General features: G+C 42.2%; 1 protein-coding gene across 1 annotated transcript in view; it reads left to right on the forward strand.

Moving 5' to 3' along the window:
* Window positions 1-1005: 1005 nt before the first annotated feature.
* Window positions 1006-23627, forward strand: part of TNC (tenascin C) — a 118323-nt gene continuing 95701 nt past the window's right edge. The window contains exons 1-3 of the mRNA XM_068134334.2: window positions 1006-1051; window positions 21100-21543; window positions 23045-23291. Coding sequence (XP_067990435.2) covers window positions 21244-21543; window positions 23045-23291 — 547 coding nt within the window. The 5' untranslated portion in view covers window positions 1006-1051; window positions 21100-21243. The remainder of the gene's footprint in view (window positions 1052-21099; window positions 21544-23044; window positions 23292-23627) is intronic.

The following is a 23627-nucleotide window of genomic DNA, read 5'->3' on the forward strand; positions in this document are numbered from 1 at the left end:
TGTGTGTGTGTGTGTGTGTGTGTGTGTGTGTGTGTGTGTGTGTGTGTTGTGTGTTTGTGTGTGTTTGTGTGTGTGTGTGTGTTTGATTTATCATCGTGAAAACCATTGAGAGAATGTTTTGGCTTTCGAGGGATCAATGATCTACAATCTTAAATGAAAAAAAAACCCAGTAGTGTCCTGGGTGGTGTGAGGAACGCAAGGAAGCGAGGAAACATTCTTCCGCTGTGGCACATGTGCAGTACAGTATTTGGTTTTCCACATGCTTCGAAGAATACTTCGTTTGTGTTTCTACAGACTTTCCAGGTTTGAAGGCTGAAACAAGGTGGAAGTTGGAGAATAGGTGTGGGTTAGAAGATGGGAATGTAGGGAAAAGGTGAAAGTGTGTGTGTGGGGAAGGCAGGGGGAGAGGGGGTCGTGGGGGAGTAGGTACTGGACAGGGGAGAGTAATGAAGAAGAGTAAGAGGGAAGAAGCTTTAACATTGTAACTAAAAGAGAAAATATTAAATATGAAGAAGATGGATCTCCCAAAGGGTATTACCATGGACCACCAATCCATAGGGTCATTATGCAATTGCCACATTTCCCTAATATCCTGCATGATCCCTAAGACCTTCCAATACCCCGGAGACCTTTTAAGACCAAAATGACCCTTTAAGACCCAAAATGCTCTGAACACCCTTTAAGGGTCCCCTCATCAGCAGGACACAATATAACTGATTACTGGAGAAAGACCATTTGAGATGGGATTCCGTTTCATTTACTGCACATTGATGAATGCTCACAGAAAACAAAAGTTTACATGTCGATACATCTCGGATCAGCACGAAAGTGGATTTTCTGTTTTACTATAACTCGGTGATTGCAGAAACCCAGACAGACACGGGGGCTGGGGTCTCCTTTGGGCGGGGCTCGAGCGAATGGGAGGGATGGGAGGAGAAATGGATTATATGGGGGATTCGAGGACAGAACGAGAAGGTTTAAGCTGCAGGGAAAACCCTTAGATTCATAAGAAGGGAGGGAGAAGCGTTTGTGAGTTGCAGGAGAGTTCCAGGTAAGAAATAAGAATGATATGGTGCTGACAAATGTTATGGTTGGCAATATAAATGAGATAATCATTACCTATGTCATAATATATAGTAATCCCATTGTGAGTACAACTACACTTTGCATTGTGACCATTGTTTAGAAACTTTTTAGAAATCATTAATGTATTTATTAAATATTAATGTTTTTAAGTATTTGCTGGATTGCACCTGTAAGCTATATTTTGATTGTAGAGGGAAGGTGTTGGAATGGTGTCACTATTGGGAAAGGTGGGGCAATACCCCACTCCCTGACTTATATTTGCGGTGGGGATTTAGGGGGGTGGGGGCGAGTCTTGCCCCACGTTAATCTAAATGCGTTTCATGATGTTACGTTTTCGTATTTGGAATAGCCATTGATGACCTAAGGTCCACACAGAAATGATCATATATAGGAGGGATGGATGATATCAATCAATTAATCAATCAAATATACCATACTCAATTGGCAGAGCATCTGTGCTGCCAAAGAATATCCTGAGTAAGGGTTATGCTTGGTGGTTTAGTTATGCTTGGTGGTTTAGTTATGCTTGGTGGTTTAGTTATGCTTGGTGGTTTAATTGTGCTTGGTGGTTTGGTCATGCTGGGTGGTTTGATCGTACTGGGTGGTTTGGTTGTGCTGGGTGGTTTGCTCGTACTGTGTGGTTTGGTCATGCTGGGTGGTTTGATCGTACTGGGTGGTTTGGTTGTGCTTGGTGATTTGGTTGTGCTTGGTGATTTGCTCGTGCTTGGTGGTTTGGTCGTGCTTGGTGATTTGGTCGTGCTTGGTGATTTGGTCGTGCTTGGTGATTTGGTCGTGCTTGGTGATTTGGTCGTGCTTGGTGGTTTGGTCGTGCTCGGTGATTTGGTCGTGCTCGGTGATTTGGTCGTGCTCGGTGGTTTGGTCGTGCTCGGTGATTTGGTCGTGCTTGGTGATTTGGTCATGCTGGGTGGTTTGATCGTACTGGGTGGTTTGGTTGTGCTGGGGGTTTGCTCGTACTGTGTGGTTTGGTCATGCTGGGTGGTTTGATCGTACTGGGTGGTTTGGTTGTGCTTGGTGATTTGGTTGTGCTTGGTGATTTGCTCGTGCTTGGTGGTTTGGTCGTGCTCGGTGATTTGGTCGTGCTTGGTGATTTGGTCGAGCTTGGTGATTTGGTCGTGCTTGGTGATTTGGTCGTGCTTGGTGATTTGGTCGTGCTTGGTGGTTTGGTCGTGCTCGGTGATTTGGTCGTGCTCGGTGATTTGGTCGTGCTCGGTGGTTTGGTCGTGCTCGGTGATTTGGTCGTGCTTGGTGATTTGGTCGTGCTTGGTGGTTTGGTCGTGCTTGGTGGTTTGGTCGTGCTTGGTGATTTGGTCGTGCTTGGTGATTTGGTCGTGCTGGGTGGTTTGGTCGTGCTTGGTGATTTGGTCGTGCTTGGTGATTTGGTCGTGCTTGGTGGTTTGGTCGTGCTCGGTGATTTGGTCGTGCTTGGTGATTTGGTCGTGCTTGGTGGTTTGGTCGTGCTTGGTGATTTGGTCGTGCTCGGTGGTTTGGTCGTGCTTGGTGGTTTGGTCGTGCTTGGTGGTTTGGTCGTGCTTGGTGGTTTGGTCGTGCTTGGTGATTTGGTCGTGCTTGGTGGTTTGAGTGTGCTGAGTGGTTTGGTTGTGCTGAGTGGTTTGGTTGTGCTGAGTGGTTTGGTTGTGCTGAGTGGTTTGGTTGTGCTTGGTGATTGGGTTATTTTGGGTGTTTTGATTATGCTGGGTGGTTTGGTCATGGTAGGTGGTTTGGTTGTGTTGTGTTGGGTTGGGTTGTTTGGTTATGTTGGGTTGGTTGGTCATGTTGGGTGGTTTGGTTATGTTTGGGTGGTTTGGTTGTTGTGTTGTGTTGTGTTGTGTGGTGTGGTTGGTTTGGGTGGTTTGCCGTTGCCTTCCCAGCAGTTAGTCAGGGCAGGAATTTATAATTTGTTCAGAGTGCCGGCGATAACTCGCCTACTCTTGACGAATGACCCCGTGTGATCTTCAACGTCCACCCACCGATGACCATTGTTCACAGACAGGACACTTCGCGTAAGGTCCATCGGATGGATATCGCACACCTGGTGTATGTCCCTGCATGTGAAACACCAGGACCAGGATGACATTTTATAGCCGGGTCGGGATTCAAACCCAGGCTAGACAGGTCAGAGTCGAGTGTGCGTACCTCTGTGTGCAATAAGCAAATGCTCCTTCATTTGCCTTGAGTGTTTAATCTGCGAAATAGCCCTCGCTCACTCAGATCAGGTGTGTCCAGAGAAAGAGCACATTCCAGGAACACCATGAAAGGTTTTAACCAAGAGGGAGATAAAGAGAAAGGAGAGAGAGAGAGTCCGAGTCCAAAAGACCCCTTTTTAGTGCCAGTTATCCTTAGTTAACCTCGACCCCATAGAATACCATTGTTGCACTGAAATAACCCAATTACATCACGTGGTGCTGATTGTGTTCAGGCAGTCCTTTCAATGAACAATACGATTGTGAATCTGGATTGTTTCACATGATTTACATGAATATCGACGTTGGTGGCGAAACATTTCTACTTTCAATCATAGATGAAGACTCCTCCAGGGATGAAGACTCCTCCAGGGTTAATGGCCAGGGATGTCGAATTACGAGAGGCACCCTAGTCAGGGTCAAGGAGTGGGGGTGTGGTGAGAGAAGTGAGGTTGGAGGTTGTGGGGGTGGGAGGTGTGAGGAGTGGGGGAGAGAGGTAGGGAGGCAACACCCCAGGGCTTGAAATGGATTCGAGCATTAGATCCTCATCACATTGGGAATGAACCGATGATCAATGTAGAAGATGCAACCCTAACGATAATGCTTCAGTGCAATTTCCAGAATCTTTGACTTTGTCACTATCATGACGTCATATATGATGTCATCTCTGACGTATTTGTATTTTGTTGACGATTTCGATGAAATTTAGAATAGCTCTCCATGAGTTCTCATTGCTTCTATTCGTTTTCAAGTCGATCATCAAGCTCGTTGATGTCTTTACAACGACAAAATCTTCATCGCCACCGAAATTGCATGCAACATGTCACATGACCAGTCACGTGTTTTTAATGATCCGAGAGCCTCACTTGCATTGTAATATTGTAGTCGTTATTTCTGTAGTTTGTAAAAGTAAAGAAAACAATAAACTTTTGTACAACTTGTTTAATTCATTTTGGGGTCTTGCTGGTTTACATTCGTGCTGAAGATCAAGGAGCCACCACAGTGCAAGAGTTTCTGGGCATCCAAAAGGAGAGCAGATCAATATTTAATTATACTGTATAAAAATGATACATTCCATCGATATAAATATTTTCAAGTGTTTGTGTGTTTGTATGTAATTCCTTCCTTGTGGTTAGTCCACTGCTGTTTGTGGCTGTGGTGGAGGTGCTGGCTCAGAGCGTGGGAGAGGGTTTACCGTGGGAGTTGTTGTGTGCAGATGATCTGGTGTTGATTGCGGAAAGTATGGATGGACTGAGGGAGGGGATGAAGGGGTGGAGGGAATGTATGGAGACGGAAGGTCTGAAGGTGAATATCGGAGGGACGAAGGTGATGGCAAGTGGTAAAGCATGTGGTGAGGTGGAAAGAACTGGGAAGTGGCCATGTGCTGTGTGCAGGAAGGGTGTCGGAGTGAATTCCATTCAATGTACAATGTGCGCCGAGTGGGTTCATCAAAAATGTAGTGGTTTGAGAGGGTCATTAACCAGTGTGGCAGCTACATTCAAATGTAAGGTGTGCACAGAGGGAGCTGCAGATGGAGGAAATGTTGAGTTGGATCTTGGAGATGGCGTGAAGCTGGAAGGTGTGAAAACATTTTGTTACGTTGGAGACATGCTGAATGGAGAAGGTGGATCAGACTCGGAAATGGTTGCTAGAGAGATGTGCATGGAAGAAGTTTCGGGAACTGAGTGGCGTGCTGACGAGGAGGGGGGTGTCATTGAAGCTGAAGGGAAAGGTGTATGCTGCATGTGAGAAGTGTTATGAATTATGATTTATGGGAGTGAGACATGGGTAATGAACGTAGAGCAGCAACGAAGGCTGGAAAGGGTGGAAATGCGAATGGTTCGGTGGATGTGCGGAGTATCGTTGAGAGAGAGGAAGACAAATGATGAATTGCGAAAGATGATGGGAATAGAGCCTGTGATGGATGCTGGCATGTGAAGAGAAACAGGTTGAGATGGTTTGGTCATGTGTTGAGGAAGGATGAAAGTGACTGGTTGAAAAGAGTGATGGAAATGAATGTAGAAGGAAGTAGAGGACGGGGAAGACCGAGAAAGACTTGGCTAAAGATGGTCGAAGAAGAAATGCGGGCAAGGGGGTTAACAAGGCGAGATGCAGAAAATAGGGCAAAATGGAAAACATTGTCATGGGGACCGCAAGGCTAACCCCCGCTCTTGCAGGGAAAATGGCCTTAAAATGCCTGTTGTTGTTGTTGTTGTTGTTGTTGTTGTATGTAATTCCTTCCTTGTACCTAGAGGCCCCACATTTTGGGTGTATAAAAAAAAATAACCACCTTTAGAGGCCATTTTTCCCCGCAAAGCGGGGGTTGGCCTTTTTCGGGAACCGTGGTTGTTGTTGTTTTTCGGTCCCCTTTTTGAAGCAATGTTTTACGGCCGGATGCCCTTCCTGACGCCAACCCGTTTTGCCGCCTTTAACGACAAACAGGGAATTACCAGTGAACTGGTACTCAATTAGCCGACCTCGGAAGGATGACAGGCTGAGTCAACCCCCCTGGCGTTAATTCAGCGATCGACCGGGATTCGAACCCAGGATCCTTGGATCCTAAGCCGGCACCCTAGCCGCTAGCCCAACACCAGGGCTAACCCTGGTTGTGAACCTGGTAACCCTGGTAACCTGGGTGTATGAACTTCAGAATCTGGGAAGCGTTAAAGCGACCACGCGTTGGTCTCAATGTCAGTTGTGAGGCCACCAAAGGTCTCCATAAAGTGTATGTTTGGATGTGGCGTCGTGCAGTGCTGCCGCCAGACTGCACACAAAAGGTAACCACCATGAGGCCAATAACGCCATAGATTTTCCAATGTCTAACACGTCCCAAAACGCCCGCTTGAAAAAGCTTACCTAGCCGGGCAGCATCGGGTATACCCCACCCCCCTTTGGGTAGCCCCTGCAAAAGTAATTTTTGTGACTCTGTAATTATACACAGTATGTACTTAATTTGCAAAACTTTTAATTTTTCCAATAATATTCATACTTTAGGGTAAATCGATCAAATTAACAATGTTAACAATCATATGTGTTTCTTATTGGAAATTAACATCCTTTATCAATGCGCGGGAAACAAGTAAATAACAAGAACAGTGTAATTTTCTCGTATCAGGCAAATACTTTGTGCATCTGCCACTTGCTTTCTTGAGTGCCATCACTTTTTACCCATGCTTCCTATATACGACTGAAGCACTCCAACAGGAATATTTTGCCAAATATCCTGGAGTACATTGCAATAGCCTGGTGTTGGCTTAGCGGTTAGGGTGCCAGCTTGGGATCCTAGGATCCTGGGTTCGAATCCCGGTCGATCGCTGAATTAACACCAGGGGGGTTGACTCAGCCTGTCATCCTTCCGAGGTCGGCAAATTGAGTACCAGCTTGCTGGGATGAATGATCCCGGTGTGTACCCTGGTTAGAATAGGTACACCGTAGCCCTGCGCATCGTAAGAGGCGACTAAGGGTTGGCGTCAGGAAGGGCATCCGGCCATAAAAACATTGCCTCAAACAGGGAACCATGATTGTCATGGGGCCCGCAAGGCTAACCCCCGCTTTAGCGGGGAAAATGGCCTTAAAACGATCATTCATTCATTTCATTCACATTCCAATAGGTACACTGTATCCATGCGCATCGTTAGAGGCAACTAAGGGTTGGCGTCAGGAAGGGCATCCGGCCATAAAAATAACATTGCCTCAAACAGGGAACCATGATCGTCATGGGGCCTGCAAGGCTAACCCCCGCTCTCGCGGGGGAAAATGGCCTTAAAACAATCATTCATTTATTCATATTCATCCTGGAGTACATTCCACAATTCTGCAAGGTTAGTTGGGTTCCTTTTGTTCTCTGTTTTCAGGAAATCCCATATGGTCTCAATGGAACTCATATCCAGACTCTGCGATGGCCATTCTCACACTTGGAGCACACCAGCTGTAACCTTGTTCTCCAAATTCTGTTTTCCGATACTGTAAATGTGTTTTGGATCATTATCTTGTTGGAAAATTATTCCTCTTCTGATTAAACGATTCCCACTAGGAACTGCATGGTGCTGCAGTATCTGCTTGTACTTCTCTTATGTTAGCGTCCCATTGATTCTAACAGGTTTTCCGACACCAAAGGATGAGACACACACCAGACAGTCACTGAGCCTCTCCCGTGTTTAACAGTTGGCTGCAAACATTGCATGCCAAAACAGTCTCCAGGTACAAACTGGCGTCTTTTAGATTCGAAAAGTTCAAACTTAGATTCATCAGACCAGAGCACCTGATGCGATTGTTCATTTACCCAATTTTGGTGTTGCTTTACAAACGTCACTCTTTTCACCTTATTATGTGGTCTCAGCAGTGGGTTTTTTTCTGTGACTCTGTCATGGAGTCGTGCTGCGATCAGACTTCTGCACACCGTGCTGGATGAGATGTTAATGTTCAGGACTGTTCTCGTTTCATTTGTCAGTTGCTCACTTGGTTTTCTTCTGTCGGACAAGCTGAGCAACTTCAGGTGCTTGTCCTGCCTTGAGGACGTACTTCTATGTCTTCCTGGCCATAGTTTGTCTTGTACCGAGCCAGTTGCAAAGTGTACTGCAAAGTGTATCTCACACCAGTGAAGGATATCTTCAGCTTTTCTGTCATTTTCTTCATACTGAGCCCTTCTTGAAGCAGAGTTTGGATCTTCACACGCTGTTCTGTTGGAAGTTGCTTCCTTGGCACCATTCTGAACCCATTCATAGACTTTCAAGCAAGGGAACTTCGCTAATTTGTGACTTTTATTGTGGTTTCATCTAATTCACAAGAAAGTAACTGGTGTTGATTAATTCAATAATTTATTATTTAATGGACAAAAATCTACAAACTAACCTGCATATTATCTTTGTGGTAAATTCATATTCCCAGCAAATGATAATTTAGTGTTTTATACATAGGAAAAATAAAACCTTTTCAATTTCCGAATTTATTTTATATACTTAAAGGTAACTGTAATATAAAATTGACTTTCACAGGAATTTGAATTATTTTATCCACCTATTTTATACACGATCTTCTTCAACTTCCCACAAATGCTTAATGGAAAATAACACCAGAAAACCAAAAATAACCCTAAACATTGCAAAGTACTGTATAATCATCATCATCATTATCATCTCACACAGCAGTAGCAAACTCCAGCGGATGTTTCGTCTCCCTGGCATTCTCTCCCAGTTTCGTATCCCTGGGTTTCCTTTCCAATAGAAAGCATTCCAAGGCTGTCGGAGCTTTGACACGGTTCAGACCTCAGCGACGACCGAAGCTAAACTGGGGAGCAAATCCGACCAGTTTTGATGAAACAACAACACACCTTGAACACATTCGCGCTCTGGCAGGTGGACACGCGCCTTGTGTGCTTGACGTCATGTACCCTCGGGTGGAAAGCGCACGAGGAGAGTTTGCTCAGTCTCGCACGCACCCCTCCCTGTTTATCTATTGATCTCTCTGGTAAATAAAACAGAACTTAGTTTACTAACATCACCAAATAAAAGCGCGATATAAGGTGTGTTTTATAGATTATATATATATATATATCTGTGCAGTGTCTGTCACTGAACTACTCCCTCAAACTTTTGTTTCCGTGGTTGTGAAGTGTTTTTAATAACGTTTTGAATCACATGGTGGTGTGAATGAATGAATTATGTGGTGGTGAGGTGTTTTTAAATCACGTGGTGGTGAGGTGTTTTTAAATCACGTAGTGGTGAGGTATTTATAATTACGTGGTGGTGAGGTGTTTTTAATTATGTGATGATGAGGTGTTTTGAATTACTTTGTGGTGGGGTGTTTTGAATTACGTGGTGGTGAGGTGTTTTGAATTACTTTGTGGTGAGGTGTTTTGAATTACGTGGTGGTGAGGTGTTTTGAATTACTTGGAAGTGAGGTGTTTTGAATTACGTGGTGGTGAGGTGTTTTGAATTACTTGGTAGTGTTACGTGCTCCTCCCCAAACCCCGGTCACGGTGTACCTCCGAGCCTCGAAAGGAGTCACGGCAGAAAGATGTGTTATTATGTGTGTCAATGACCAATGGTGAAACCACACCAACCGATTGTTACCAAAAAACAAGTATTGTATTAATGTCACACAAGAATAACAGCACAAGTACAATATTCTTTCAATTGCACAACCAAAAATACCATATAATTCCTATGATGGTACCATCAGTTTCTTACTCAATAACTCACTGTGCCACAATAACTCACCTCTGCCACATCAGGTCGCAATCTTGGCCAGAAAAAATGTACCAATATTCTGTCACATGTCTTGTTCACTCCAAGGTGCCTGGCCAAAGGTGTCTCATGCGCCAAACTCAATATCTCCTTCCGGTACGGCGGTGGCACCACAATCTGGTAATGATCTTTCCACTCATCATTTGCTGGCACCTCCGGTGGTCTCCATTTCCTCATGAGTATTTCCCCTTTCATGAAGTAACCCACAGGTATCTTCATAGCCTCTTCCTCTGTAACGGCTTTATCAATCAAACTCCGGAGCTCCGAATCTCTGTGTTGTTCTTCAACAAGTCTCTTTCGGACAAGCACCGTTTGTTCAGCCTCGTTCGCAGATGTCTCCGACGGACACTCCATTTCCTCTTTTGGTCCAGATGCCACCTTTTCCTTCTGTTCCTTGATGTCATTCTCTTTCCTATTATCTCTTCCAGACTTTTCCTCCAATATCTCTATGGAACCCAAATCCACATCACCTTCCTTCTCCTTCTCTTCCGAGCACTTCCTACCCATAGCACGAGTCACTGCACAGGATGGAAAGATACCCGGAATCTCCTGCTCTAACTGTGCTGTGTTATTTTCCATACTGGGCTTTTCAACCAACATCGGATTACCAGAAACTCGACCCCCGGCCAAATCATTCCCGATAATAAAAGAGATTCCCTCTACAGGAAGAGTGGCTTGTAACCCCACAGTGACCGGTCCTGACACCAACTCAGACTCTAAATGGATGACATGAAGAGGAGCTTTAACATAGCCACCAACCCCCTGTAAAAGAACACTAACCCCCGTTGCCGTCTTCTCCGACAATGGCAAAATGCCCTCAAGCATCAAAGATTGATGTGCTCCTGTGTCCCTCAATACCCTAACAGGTCTCTGGTTCGTTAAGTCCCCATCCAGTGACACAAACCCATCGGAAACAAGTGAATCCTCTTGGATTGCGCTGAGGTTCGGGCATGGAATTTCGAGCCTCGATCATGGTTCGAGCCTCGATCTTGTATACAAAAATAATAATAATAATAATAATAATAAGAACCTTGGGCCGAATCTCGCGCTTCACCAGTGCGCGTGCGCGAATTTACGTCACGTCGGCAGCGAGAAGGGGTTCCCCAACACGAACCAATCAGGAACTGCCACGTCACACTTATATGATCTCAGAATTCCTGTGACAGGAATTCGCGTTACACTGGCTGGAAGTCATTCGCTAGAGGCGCTTCCTCAGCGCTAATAAAAGGTTTGTAACCCTCTTGGACAAGGTCGTTCTGTGATGCCGTAACTTTGGCACGGGAACCTTCACAAGGCACTGTCCTCCAAGGACGATTTCTCGCATTGGCCAACGCATTCGGAGTTGCACTAGTCTAACTCCGCTCCTGATTTTTCCTTTTCAGGGCGTAACATTGGGACATCAAATGCCCAGGTTTCTTGCAAAAAGCGCAAGTCGGCCCGGAGGAAAAACTCGTGGTCTGTCTCGGGCCCCCCTGAAGATAGGTATGTCTTGGAACTGCAGTCTTCTGATCCCTAAAAGTCACGGTATCAGATTTGTCCCCATAGTCCTCTCTAGGCCGCCTCCATGAAAATTTGTTCTCTGATCCTGATTTACCATAACTCCCCTGGCTAACTCTAGGTGGGAAGTTAGGTTTGTGGAACCCCATCCTGTGGGTCAAGGCATAGTCATCTGCCACTGTTGCTGCCTCATACAACTCCGGTACCTTTTTTTCATCCAGATGTACTTTAATGTCCACGTGGACACACTGTTTGAATTCCTCCACCAATATCAATTGTCATAAAAGGTTGAAGTCTTTCCCAATCTCCTTCGAGTCACACCACCTATCAAACATAGTTTCCTTCATTCTGGCAAACTCCACATGGGTCTCACTCTCCCTCTTCCTGGCACTCCTGAATTTTTGTCGGTAAGCTTCAGGGACCAATTCATAGGCTTTGAGAATGGCTTTCTTCACTATCTCTTAATCTGCACATTGGTCAATCGGGAAAGCCGAAGAGATATCTTGAGCTTTACCCACCAGAACACTTTGTACTAACATAGTCCAGGACCCCACAGGCCATTTTAACATTTGAGCCACCTTCTCAAAGTGTAAAAAGAACTTGGCTACCTCCTTTTCATTAAAGGGTGGAACCAACCTCACATGCCTACCAACATCCCAAGAGTTCTGACTAGTTGTCGAACTAGCCGGCATGGATACTACTTCTCTCCGTTCCCCCAGTAATTCCAGCTCCTTGAGTTTAAGTTCCTTCTGATACTCCATGTCCCGTTCCTTTAACTCCCTTTCGGCTCTCCTTTCCTCTGCTCTTTCCTCTGCTCTTCTTTCCTCGAGTTCTCTTTCCTGTTCTGCTCTTTTCTCTGCTCTTTCCTTTTCAGCTCTCCTTTCCTCTACTCTTTCCTTGGCTCTTCTCTCCTCGAGTTCTCGTTCCCGTTCTGCTCTTCCCTTTTCCGCTTTCCATTCCAACTCTTTTAACCTTTCCTGGCTCTGCAGTTGCATCTCCATTTTCTGGAGCTCCACATTTCCTTTTTCCTCTGGTAACCAATCCAAGGCTACCTCTTCCCATGTTCCTTGACCCACTAGAGATTCTACCACCAATGTCTGAATCTCTGCTTTCCTCATACTAACTCGGACCTCCAAGTTACAATATTTGGCCAATATCATGAGTTCCGATCTTTTTAACGCCTGGAACTGTGCCTCATTAGGGGACGTCGCAAACTTTTCTGCATCAAACACCATGGTGACTATTAGTTAGCACCTGTTAACCTTCACACAAAAATTTCAAATTTTTAGAAAAATTTGGGAATTTTGAAAATTCCAAATTTGGGAATTTTGGGAATGTTAAGGAATTCTATCCCGGACGAGGCCCCCAATTTCTGTTACGTGCTCCTCCCCAAACCCCGGTCATGGTGTACCTCCGAGCCTCGAAAGGAGTCACGGCAGAAAGATGTGTTATTATGTGTGTCAATGACCAGAGGTGAAACCACACCAACCGATTGTTACCAAAAAACAAGTATTGTATTAATGTCACACAAGAATAACAGCACAAGTACAATATTCTTTCAGTTGCACAACCAAAAATACCATATAATTCCTATGATGTTATCATCAGTTTCTTACTCAATAACTCACTGTGCTCCAAGTGAGCAAAAAGAACATTCCCCAAAGTCTCTGTCCCGGCACCAAGCCAAAGTCGATCCACGCTCCGGTGATCGCAAGAAAAGGGTCGTATCGAGACCAGAATCCAGTTCGGCTGACAGTCAACGCTGCCAAAGAGGCGCAAAGGTGCACCAAAAAAGGAGACTGGGAAATCACACCTTCGGGTATGAACGTTCAACGGCTCCCAAACGGCGAACCGCAAATTCCCACTCGAAATCCACGTTACACACGCAAACCAGGCTAACGGCTGGGCGCGGTGAAATGGCTGGAGCGAGGTGAAAAGGCTGGAGCGAGGCGATGTGGCGGACGGGCCCGTAATGGAGGCGTACCTGCTCTCCAACAACGATTCTCTTCGGAATCAACCGCAAAATCCGTCACGCAGGTTTATCTGTCACAGCGATCACAACTCTGTCACAGGAATCCCTTTCCCGGGAAAACCAAAGTTCGCTCGTGACCCACGTTCACCAGCATCTCCTCGAGACCCCAAAGCAGCTCGGCTTTTTCTTCCCGACCTCTCTTCCTCCGCTTTTCGCTTCCTCCTCTTCTTCTTCCGGTTTCTCCCGATCCGGTTTCCGGTTTCTTTTAAAACACAAATTTTTTACCTTTTGAAAACAGCTATCTCCATTTCACTTAAACTATAACAATAATAGCACATGGAACTAAAAATGCTTACAGTGGATGAAAACCACAATGACGGAAGTGACGAATCCGTAACAGTGATCCCCTCTCTGGTGTGTGATCCCCTCTCTGGTGTGTGGTCCCTTCTCTAGTGTGTGATCCCCTCTCCAGTGTAAGATCCCCTTTCCAGTGTGTGGTCCTCTCTCAAGTGTGTGATCTCTCTATTGTAGGGGAGAGGAGTAAAGGGAAGGGAGGAGTGAGGAAGAGTTGCAAGGGAGTGTGGTGAGAGGGGTAAAGGGAAGAGAGGAGTGTGGAGTAGTTGGAAAGGAGTGAGGCAGTGAGCAGAGAGGAGTAAGAGAAAGAGAGGAGTGAGGGAGTGAGAAGAGAGGAGGAAGAGAAAGAGAGGAGTGAGGGAGTGAGAAGAGAAGAGAGGAGGAAGAGAAAGAGAGGAGTGAGGGAGTGAGAAGAGAAGAGAGGAGTAAGAGAAAGAGAGGAATGAGGGAGTGAGAAGAGAGGAGGAAGAGAAAGAGAGGAGTGAGGGAGTGAGAAGAGAAGAGAGGAGTAAGAAAAAGAGAGGAGTGAGGGAGTGAGAAGAGAGGAGTAAGAGAAAGAGAGGAATGAGGGAGTGAGAAGAGAGGAGTGAGGGAGTGAGAAGAGAAGAGAGGAGTAAGAGAAAGAGAGGAGTGAGGGAGTGAGAAGAGAGGAGGAAGAGTTATAGGGCTGCAGATTGAGCATGAAAATGAGGGTGAAGTGGCAACTACTGTAGCTTCCTCCCAGCTAATTTTGATATTTTTATAATGTATGGGCCCAGACTACTTCACACACCAAAAATACCCAGAATCCCCTTGGGGGAACATGTTCAAGTGACGTCATCAAGATGGCCTCCATTTTTATTAAGTTTTTGTATTTTATTTTTACATTGAGGGTCCCTGTGTCCTGATCTGTAATAAAATGATACTAGCATCTGATTTAAATATTCTATTTAATAATACAAGAAAGAACAAGAAAATTAAAGTGAACAAAGATTGTCCCAAGTAGTTTTGAGCATGCAATCCCTTTGATGATGAACCTGCAGCTCAGTTAATCAAAGCTGATATGGTTTGAAAATAAGAAATTGCACAGATGCATAAAAATGAGTTAAATCCATTGAAAATCGATTTTTTACCTGTCTTTGAAAAAATGTATCCTCAATGCCAGCAGAAAGCATAATCACTGTCATGTGACTTATAGGAAAGGATATGTATCACTTATAACCCCAGCATCACGACATGTTACGAAAGAGGTCCCATCATAGCCTGTTTGATCCATACTAATGTCAGAAGATGGAGCTAACATTTCCACAACAGAAGCAGTATATTGGCTCTTTGAAATATTAATCATGACCTGGGACACAAGTGTTACCAACCAAACACTCAACTTTAAAGAAAAGTGTGAGAAACGGCTCACCTGCGGTTTATACAGCGTTCATAACAACAGGTTCAGTCACAGAAGCCTTCAATCATGCAGTACCCATTACTTGCACAGACAGGAGCAGCGGAAGCTGATCTGCCTCACTTGCATTGCAGGAAGATTAAAGGACTATACAGTTCCTTCAGAAAGTATTCACACCCCTTGGACAAAATAAGAAAAAATGAAAATCTGAAATGTCTTGAGTCAATAAGTATTCAACCCCATTTGCTATGACACTCCAAATTGAGCGCAGGTTCATCCAATTCACTTTGATCATCCTTGAGATGTCTCTACAACTTGATTGGAGTCCAGACAGACAAGGCTGTGATCTAAGGGGAGTGCTTGTGTAGTGGTTAGTAGAGTAGCTAACTGGATTAGTGATAGCAAACAGAGAGGCTGTGAGTTTATTGAGGATGTCGGGCTGGGAGGTTGTAGGTAGTGGGGTACCTCACGGATCCCTTCTTGAACCGTTATTATTCATTATCTACATCAATGATTTGGACAATGGGGTTAAGAGATATGGCTTTCCAAATTTGTAGATGACACAAAGATTCGAGGTAAGGTAGATAGGAGAAAGGAAGGTGATCCGATTCAGGAAAGACGAGATATGCCGGGATTGGGCAATAGATTGGCAGATGCAGTTTAACATGTAAATGTAAGGTGCTGGGAATGGGGGAAATTATAGAAATAGGGACTACATGAGGCAAGGGGTAGATTTGGAGCATGTGACACAGGAGAATGATCTGGAGGTGTTTATAGATACAGGGGGTGAGCAGACAGCAGCATGCTAAGCAGCTATAGGTAAGACTAATAGGGTTTTAGGTTGTATTCATTACAAAAACAAAATCATTTTATAATCTTAAATAATACATTTGTTTTTGTATTATGTGCTACATATAGTGATGTGTCCTTGCCCAACTGAACTTGATGTGTCCTTGCCCAACTGATCTTGATGTCTGTCCTTGCCCAACTGATCTTGATGTCTGTCCTTGCCCAACTGATCTTGATGTCTGTCCTTGCCCAATTGATCTTGATGTCTGTCCTTGCCCAACTGATCTTGATGTCTGTCCATGCCCAACTGATCTTGATGTCTGTCCTTGCCCAATTGATCTTGATGTCTGTCCTTGCCCAACTGATCTTGATGTCTGTCCTTGCCCAACTGATCTTGATGTCTGTCCTTGCCCAACTGATCTTGACGTCTGTCCTTGCCCAACTGATCTTGATGTGTCCTTGCCCAACTGAACTTGATGTGTCCTTGCCCAACTGATCTTGATGTCTGTCCTTGCCCAACTGATCTTGATGTCTGTCCTTGCCCAACTGATCTTGATGTCTGTCTGTTGTGGAAAACCAATCAGGTCCACACAACTTTAGTCCAACTTGTGGTTTAATTCCATTTAGATCACTAGGGCGTGCCCGTACGTGGGTGCAAAAAAACATGCGTGCAAACAACAACAACAAAAAAAAACTTTGAAACCACGTGGCAGTAACGACCACAGAACCCCCCCCCCCTGTATTTACATGAAATGGTTTGGTCCATTCGCAAAGCCAAAGCGAACGGCTTGCGAGTACGGTAGAACCCCCCCCTCTATTTACATGAAATGGTTTGGTCCATTCGCAAAGCCAAAGCGAACGGCTTGCGAGTACGGTGACCATACCTTGGGAACCACTGGTCCGATTAATTTCAAACCTTGAAAAGGCACATCCTCGGGTCCCCAGCAATATACCTGGCAAGTTTCAAGTATATCGGACCCGTGGTTGTCGAGAAACAGCGGTCACAGACAAACACACACACACACACACACACACACACACACACACACACACACACACACAGACACACACACATACACACAGAGATTACTGGAATTATAGATAGATTAATATTTAATAATATTTAAAAATAATATTATGAATTATATTTAATAATATTTAAAATAATATTTAAATAATAAATTAATTTAAACGCATGCATGCAATGCATTTAAATTAATTTAATAATTTAATTTAAATATTTATATAATATTTAAATTAAACGCAGCTGATGCATTAAGATCAATTTCTTGGGTATTAGGGTATTCAGTTGTTGGTTGTAATTTTTCTATATCTCTGCGAATAATACTAACTCCACGGTGAAGTATTTGGGAATCATTTTTGTAATCAGAACCATTGTTGTAAGCACATTCTCACGAACTTCTGCTGGCTTCATATTCGCTGCTGTAAGTTTTATTCCTTTCTTTTTATTCTCTGGTTCTCCACAAATGAAAGTGTTCATCCCAGGAAAAGGCTGATGTTTTTAATCTTGACAGTAAAACTACTATATAAACGGTTAGGTACCACGTCAGCACCTGTACACAATGCCAAACGTTACAATTTTGGCCGCCATTTTGATGACGTCATTTAAGCATGTTCCCCCAGAGGTATTCTGGGTATTTTTGGTTTGTGAACTTGTCAAGGCCCCTACTTTATAAAAATACCAAAAGTAGCTGGTAGGAAGCTAGTTGCCAGTTCCGACATTTTTAAGGCACTTTTTGACAATAATCTGCAGCCCTAAAAGGGAGGAGTGAGGAGGAGAGAGGAGTGGAGTGACAGGGGGGACAGATGAACGAGGGGGAGAGGAGATGAGTGAGGGGTAAAATATTATGTAAAGTAAATAAATTGTGTAGATTACATCATTTGTGTATCTGGTGAATTTCCAGTCACCATTCTGTAAAACCGAATGTGCAGCAACTAAATGAAGATGTCCAAATGTCACACACGTCGATGGCCGTGGGATTCCCACGGGTGCTTCACTAGTGATATAATAGTGTGTGTGTGTGTGTGTGTGTGTGTGTGTGTGTGTGTGTGTGTGTGTGTGTGTGTGTGTGTGTGTGTGTGTGTGTGTGTGTGTGTGTGTGTGTGTGTGTGTGTGTGTGTGTGTGTGTGTGTGTGTGTGTGTGTGTGTGTGTGTGTGTGTGTGTGTGTGTGTGTGTGTGTGTGTGGTCGTGGTCTTTCTGTTATGCAGACCCTTCCCTTCTTTCAACTCGAAATTCTCAAAGTTCTTTCGACATCTTGGTACGGTTACGATTTCACCTGAAAATGAAACCTTTAACTCACTTTGATCATGATGCCTGCCTCTGACGTCATCTTTGCTCATACATCAAGCGCATTGCCTGTTATGGAGAATCCATCAAAGTGGGTTAAGTCATCATTGTACATATAACAAGTGCAGACTCAGTGCTCTCATTGGACACTCTCTAAAGGGGTTGGGCACGTCACGCATAACTCTGATGTGACGCATTCACGGTAAGACGGGTCTTCGAGGGAGAGAATGGATGGACCGTTGGATGAGCGACATATGGAGGGAGGGACAAATGAAGAGGGGAATAAGGATTTGTTTAAAAAAAAAAGAAGTTCTCATTGTGCACACGTGGAAATGTCGTTTGTGGCCCAGTAGGACAAACAACTCTAGCCAGCAGTGTTGGGAATGGGATTTCATGCGGTTGTGTGACTGAGTGCCTGGGAGGACCCTGAGGATACCTGAACGGAGAAATGGTTAGGAGTTGGAAATCCATTAGTAAGTCGCTTAAGGGCACATTGTCGAATCTTTTGAACTCGTTTATAGTTTTTTCTTTTGCACAATCTATAGATTATATATATATATATATGTTGTGATCGAAGAGGAGTGAAAGGCCAACTGTTGAAATAAATGAACTTTTTGTGCTATAAATACATTTTTATTTGTACAGAAATGCCAAAACTTTCTTTTACTTGTGATAATATCATTTTCCAAGCACTATACCTTTTGAGACAATCTACATATGGCATATACAGTACATATACTCATTTTGGGCTGCTGGTCAAGTTTGGAAAATAAAAATGAAACGGGGGTTACAAAAAAGTCCATTCGGGGATCGAGCGCTTGAAGGTACCAAGTTGAATATTTGGATCTGACTGTGGCAAACGTGTGTGTGTGTGTGCAGTTACGTAGTTTGATTTATTGGCTGTTAAGATGGCTTAGAGGTATGCACACTCGTCTCTGAGCTGTTTATTCTGGGTTTGAATTTCCAGCCAGCCGTAAACTGTTACTCTGGTGTTTCGAAACCAGGGCAAGGTATAAATGTATTTGCCGTCTGTCGGAAGGATGTTATGCTGGAGTCATCACCGGCATGCTGAACAAATTACGAATTACTGCTCAAATCACCTTCTGTCGAATGTCAGGCCTGGCCACCCTGTTCGTGAAAGACTTGGACTAAAAGCGTGTCCCCCACGAACCCATAAAAAAAGTGACAATAATTGGAGCCATTAAAGTAGTGGCAAGAGGCATAGTTAATGGTGTGCATTGGTTGGAGAATGTAATGTAGTTTATGGACGCTGCTAATGAGAAGTAAATAACTTAAAGGTTTTCATTTTATTTTTCAATGTGCACAGACACACACCTGTAAAAGTACTGATCAATACAAATGGTCCATAGAGATGCAGCTTTTCCTCCACTTTGTGTTTCCGGCAACAAAAAATGTGTAACTTTTGGGCAACTTATTTGCGCAACTTTGTGCCGACATTGAGTTACTCTTTCGCTGTGTCCTTTTTTTTCATTTCATTCATCACTCAAATTATATCACCCAGTCAGCTGATTGGCTGAGACTTTAAAGTAGGTCAGGAAAGTTGCAAAAAAGGAAAAAAGTTTATTTGTGGATACAGAATTTATGAGGAGATTTCGGTTGGCTCATTAGCCGGCATGCTGCCTGTCATAGAAATATATATATATATATATATATATATATATATATATATATATATATATATATATATATATATATATATATATATATATACTGTATATATATATATATATATATATATATATATATATATATATATATATATATACTGTATATATATATATATATATATATATATATATATATATATATACTGTATATATATATGTATATATATATATATATATATATATATACTGTATATATATATATATATATATATATACTGTATATATATATATATATATATATATATATATATATATATATATATATATATATACTGTATATATATATATATATATATATATATATATATATATATATATATATACTGTATATATATATATATATACTGTGTATATATATATATATATATATATATATATATATATATATACTGTATGTATATATATATATATATATATATATATATATATATATATATATATATACTGTATATATATACTGTATATATATATATATATATATATATATATATATATATATATATATATATATATATATATATATATATATATATATATATATATATATATATATATAAATATATATATATATATATATACTGTATATATACTGTATATATATACTGTATATATATATATATATATATATATATATATATATATATATATATATATATAAATATATATATATATATATATACTGTATATATATATATATATATATATATATATATATATATATATATATACTGTATATATATACTGTATATATATATATATATATATATATATATATACGTATATATATATATATACAGTATATATATATACAGTATATATATATACAGTATATATATATACAGTATATATATATATATATATATATATATATATATATATATATATACTGTATATATATATACTGTATATATATATACTGTATATATATATACTGTATATATATATACTGTATATATATATACTGTATATATATATACTGTATATATATATACTGTATATGTATATATATATATGTATATATATATATATAAACTATAGAAAAAAGGGACATTCCTTAGCTTGTAGAAAATGCCAGACGATAGAAAATAAGGGACATTCTCAAAATCTCATGGGCATGCTGGACTACCCTTGTGTTCTTAGGAGGAACCAAGTAATGCTCTCGGAAAGTTCATTCTATCGTCTGGAATTTTCCACAAGCTATGGAAATTCCCTTCTTTTCTCGAGTTTGCCATATGGTATATACCATATAAAGGGGCCTTTTCTATGCCCCGAGCATTTTTCCCAAGAATATTACAGGTAAACAATGTGTCGATTATTGAACTTTTATTAGTTGACTAAGTTAGCAAATTTATTGAATTGAAAAGCTGAGTAAATGGTAAAGGGTGTGGATGCACCATAGATGTGACTGGCCAAATGGCCTCTTCCTATATCTCAGCCTCTGTGTTGTATCCTTAGTGTACCCATTTAACTCATTCTCATGGAAACAAATGGAATGCTTGAATGTTAGCTCACAGTCCTTCTTTAAGTGTTTGTTTATATTTATTTTTATGTTTATATGTTGTTTTTTTATATTTTTATAGAAAACCACGAACTGCATGCAAACTTGAGTGTCTGCTATCAACATTTTACAGCCACGACCAGGACTCAACTTCTTGGAAAGGAAAGAGCATCAGAAGGTCTTCTGTGGATCAGCATAATAACCTGAAGGAGGAGATCTCCTGGACATGGCCACAATGCCTCAAGGCAGCCGTGTGCTGCTCCTTTTGGTGTATGTGGTATTGGTAGATGCCGGAGTGTTGCGGACGCTTCAAGCACGTCGATCCGAGACTCAGTCTATGAGGCAGCAGACATTGGAGGCAGCATTTACAGATGGTATCAGTGAAGAGCCAGTGCTCTTCAATCACATCTACAATATCAATGTACCTGCAATGGGCTCACTGTGTGACGTGGCAGTGAAAAGTGGTGGTCATGCCAGTAGTCAGGGGGGTGAGTTCATATCTCCCAGTGATGGAGAATCAACAAAGGTAAGAAACTTGCATTCCTTCTCCTTCTGTGATTGCTCTATATTCTTCAAACTCTTAAAGTAATGGTATGCTCACCTTTTATGACCACAGAGTAATGTGGATCTCAATTCACCAGATACCCTGCTGGGAAAGGTGAGGCAAGATTTCCCCCAACCACCCCTCCGTCCTTTTCTTCAGTTAAACCTACTTGTTCCTGATTAAACCGTTGGTGTCCTGAACCTACAGCTTATAGGTAACAGCACTCGCCTTTGAGCTGTCTAACCAGGATTTTTTTTTATGTTGAAGGCTCCAGTCAAGGACTACATACTCCTCATTAAGGTCAGGCCTTAAATGAAAGACCTGCATAGATAGAAAAGTGAAGAAAGAGAAAATAGCTTAAGAGTTTTTGAGGAAGTAAATAATCTGCTTTTTGAAAAGGGGAAGGTCGTAAGTGTTTGGAAAGAGATGAGAAGGTAAAGAGTTCCAGAGTTTGGCAGTGGAGGGGAAGAAACAAGCATAACGACACACCCATGAGTTGCCAATGGCCACACAATAATCATGTGATGTCGTGGCTTGTCGAGTATTCCGGCGTCTCGCTAATCGTGGAGGTACACAAGCAGCAAGTTCTTGGGAGCAAAAACCAAAGTAATATCTGTAGAAAAGAGAAAGAGAGCCAACTTTGCAATTTGCAATTTGAGCAGGTCGAGGTTTGAGGTCAGATGGGGAGAGTTGATAAATCGGATTTCTTTGGATTCAATTCTGTCCATTAAGTATGTGGAACTAGAACCTCCCCAGATGCGAGAGCAGAACTCTATACAAGGATCAATCAATCCTTTATAAAGTTGAAGCAACTGTTGAGAGGAGAAGAATCTTCGACATCTGAACAGGACTCCCAGTTTCTTAGAGGCAGACGTAGCTGTTTGTGTTATGTGTGGATTCCAGGATAAATTTGATGTTAGGGTAATACCTAGTAGGTTTGTTGTATCACATGGTGTAATTGTGGAGCTTTCTAATGATATTGAAGAGTTGGGAGGAGAGAGAGAGAGATATAGAGACATATAGAGACATATAGAGACATATAGAGAGATAGATGGGAAGAAATTGAGTTTTAGATTACGTTTGCCCCACTGGTAAATTTTGAATCCCCACCCAGCTGGAGACTGCACAGCCGCATCCCATCCCAAATGATGTTGAGGTGATAATTAATGTGCTGCATATGAAAAAAGAAGAATAAAAATAATTCTGAAAGAACTAGAGGATGCATTATGTGAGGAAGGGCAGAGAATCCTACTTCCAACCTATCAAAACCTGGTGGCGGATTTTAGAGCAAGGAACCTATATGTGATTATGTCCTTGAGATGGCCTACAAGATGTTAAAGGACTGTATACTTAGACTTGTTATGTAATGTTAATAATATTGTGCCCCATTAGTTTTGGTTGCATCACACACGAAGTTGCTTATAGACATCAATCCTGATTTTAAATACAGTTCTACCTATCTCTTTCTCTACTTGTCTATCAGATCTCTGCTCAGACCCGTGAGAGCAGGTCATCCATGGAGCGAACCCTGGACCCCGGAAACCACATTGTATTCACACATCGCATCAACATCCCTAACCAGTCATGCGGGTGCATGGGTTCAGGATCTGGAACTCCTCCTGACCTTCTGAGCCTTCTCAACCGCTTACAAGCCCTCGAGCAAGAAATCTCATCCCTTAGGCAGTTGTGTCAGCCAACGATGGGAGGCTGCTGCGGTGCTGCTGCTGCCGGTTGGTTTGGATAATTTGAATTAGAGGATGGGTGCCACTGAGCAATTCCAAGAGCTTTTTCTCTCATCACCATTCTGGATTTGATAATTGTGAAATTAGCTTGAGTGCAGTGGTGATTTAGTGGGGAGACAATGCACTCGAGCTGGTGTCAGGAGAACTATCGTGTCAATATCATTGTCATCACAGCTATTGTCTGCTCGTATACACTTGAGGGCAGCACTATTAATAATTTGGATTCTAAGCTTCTGGAAAAGATACTCGTCTTTGGAGAAATACCATGTTTTGGATTGTCAGCGAAACCCCAACGGGTTCATTCTTGACCTTCATTGAGGGAGT

Source organism: Myxine glutinosa, chromosome 13 (genome assembly GCF_964187855.1).
Source record: "Myxine glutinosa chromosome 13, kmMyxGlut1.1, whole genome shotgun sequence".
NCBI lineage: Eukaryota > Metazoa > Chordata > Myxini > Myxiniformes > Myxinidae > Myxine > Myxine glutinosa.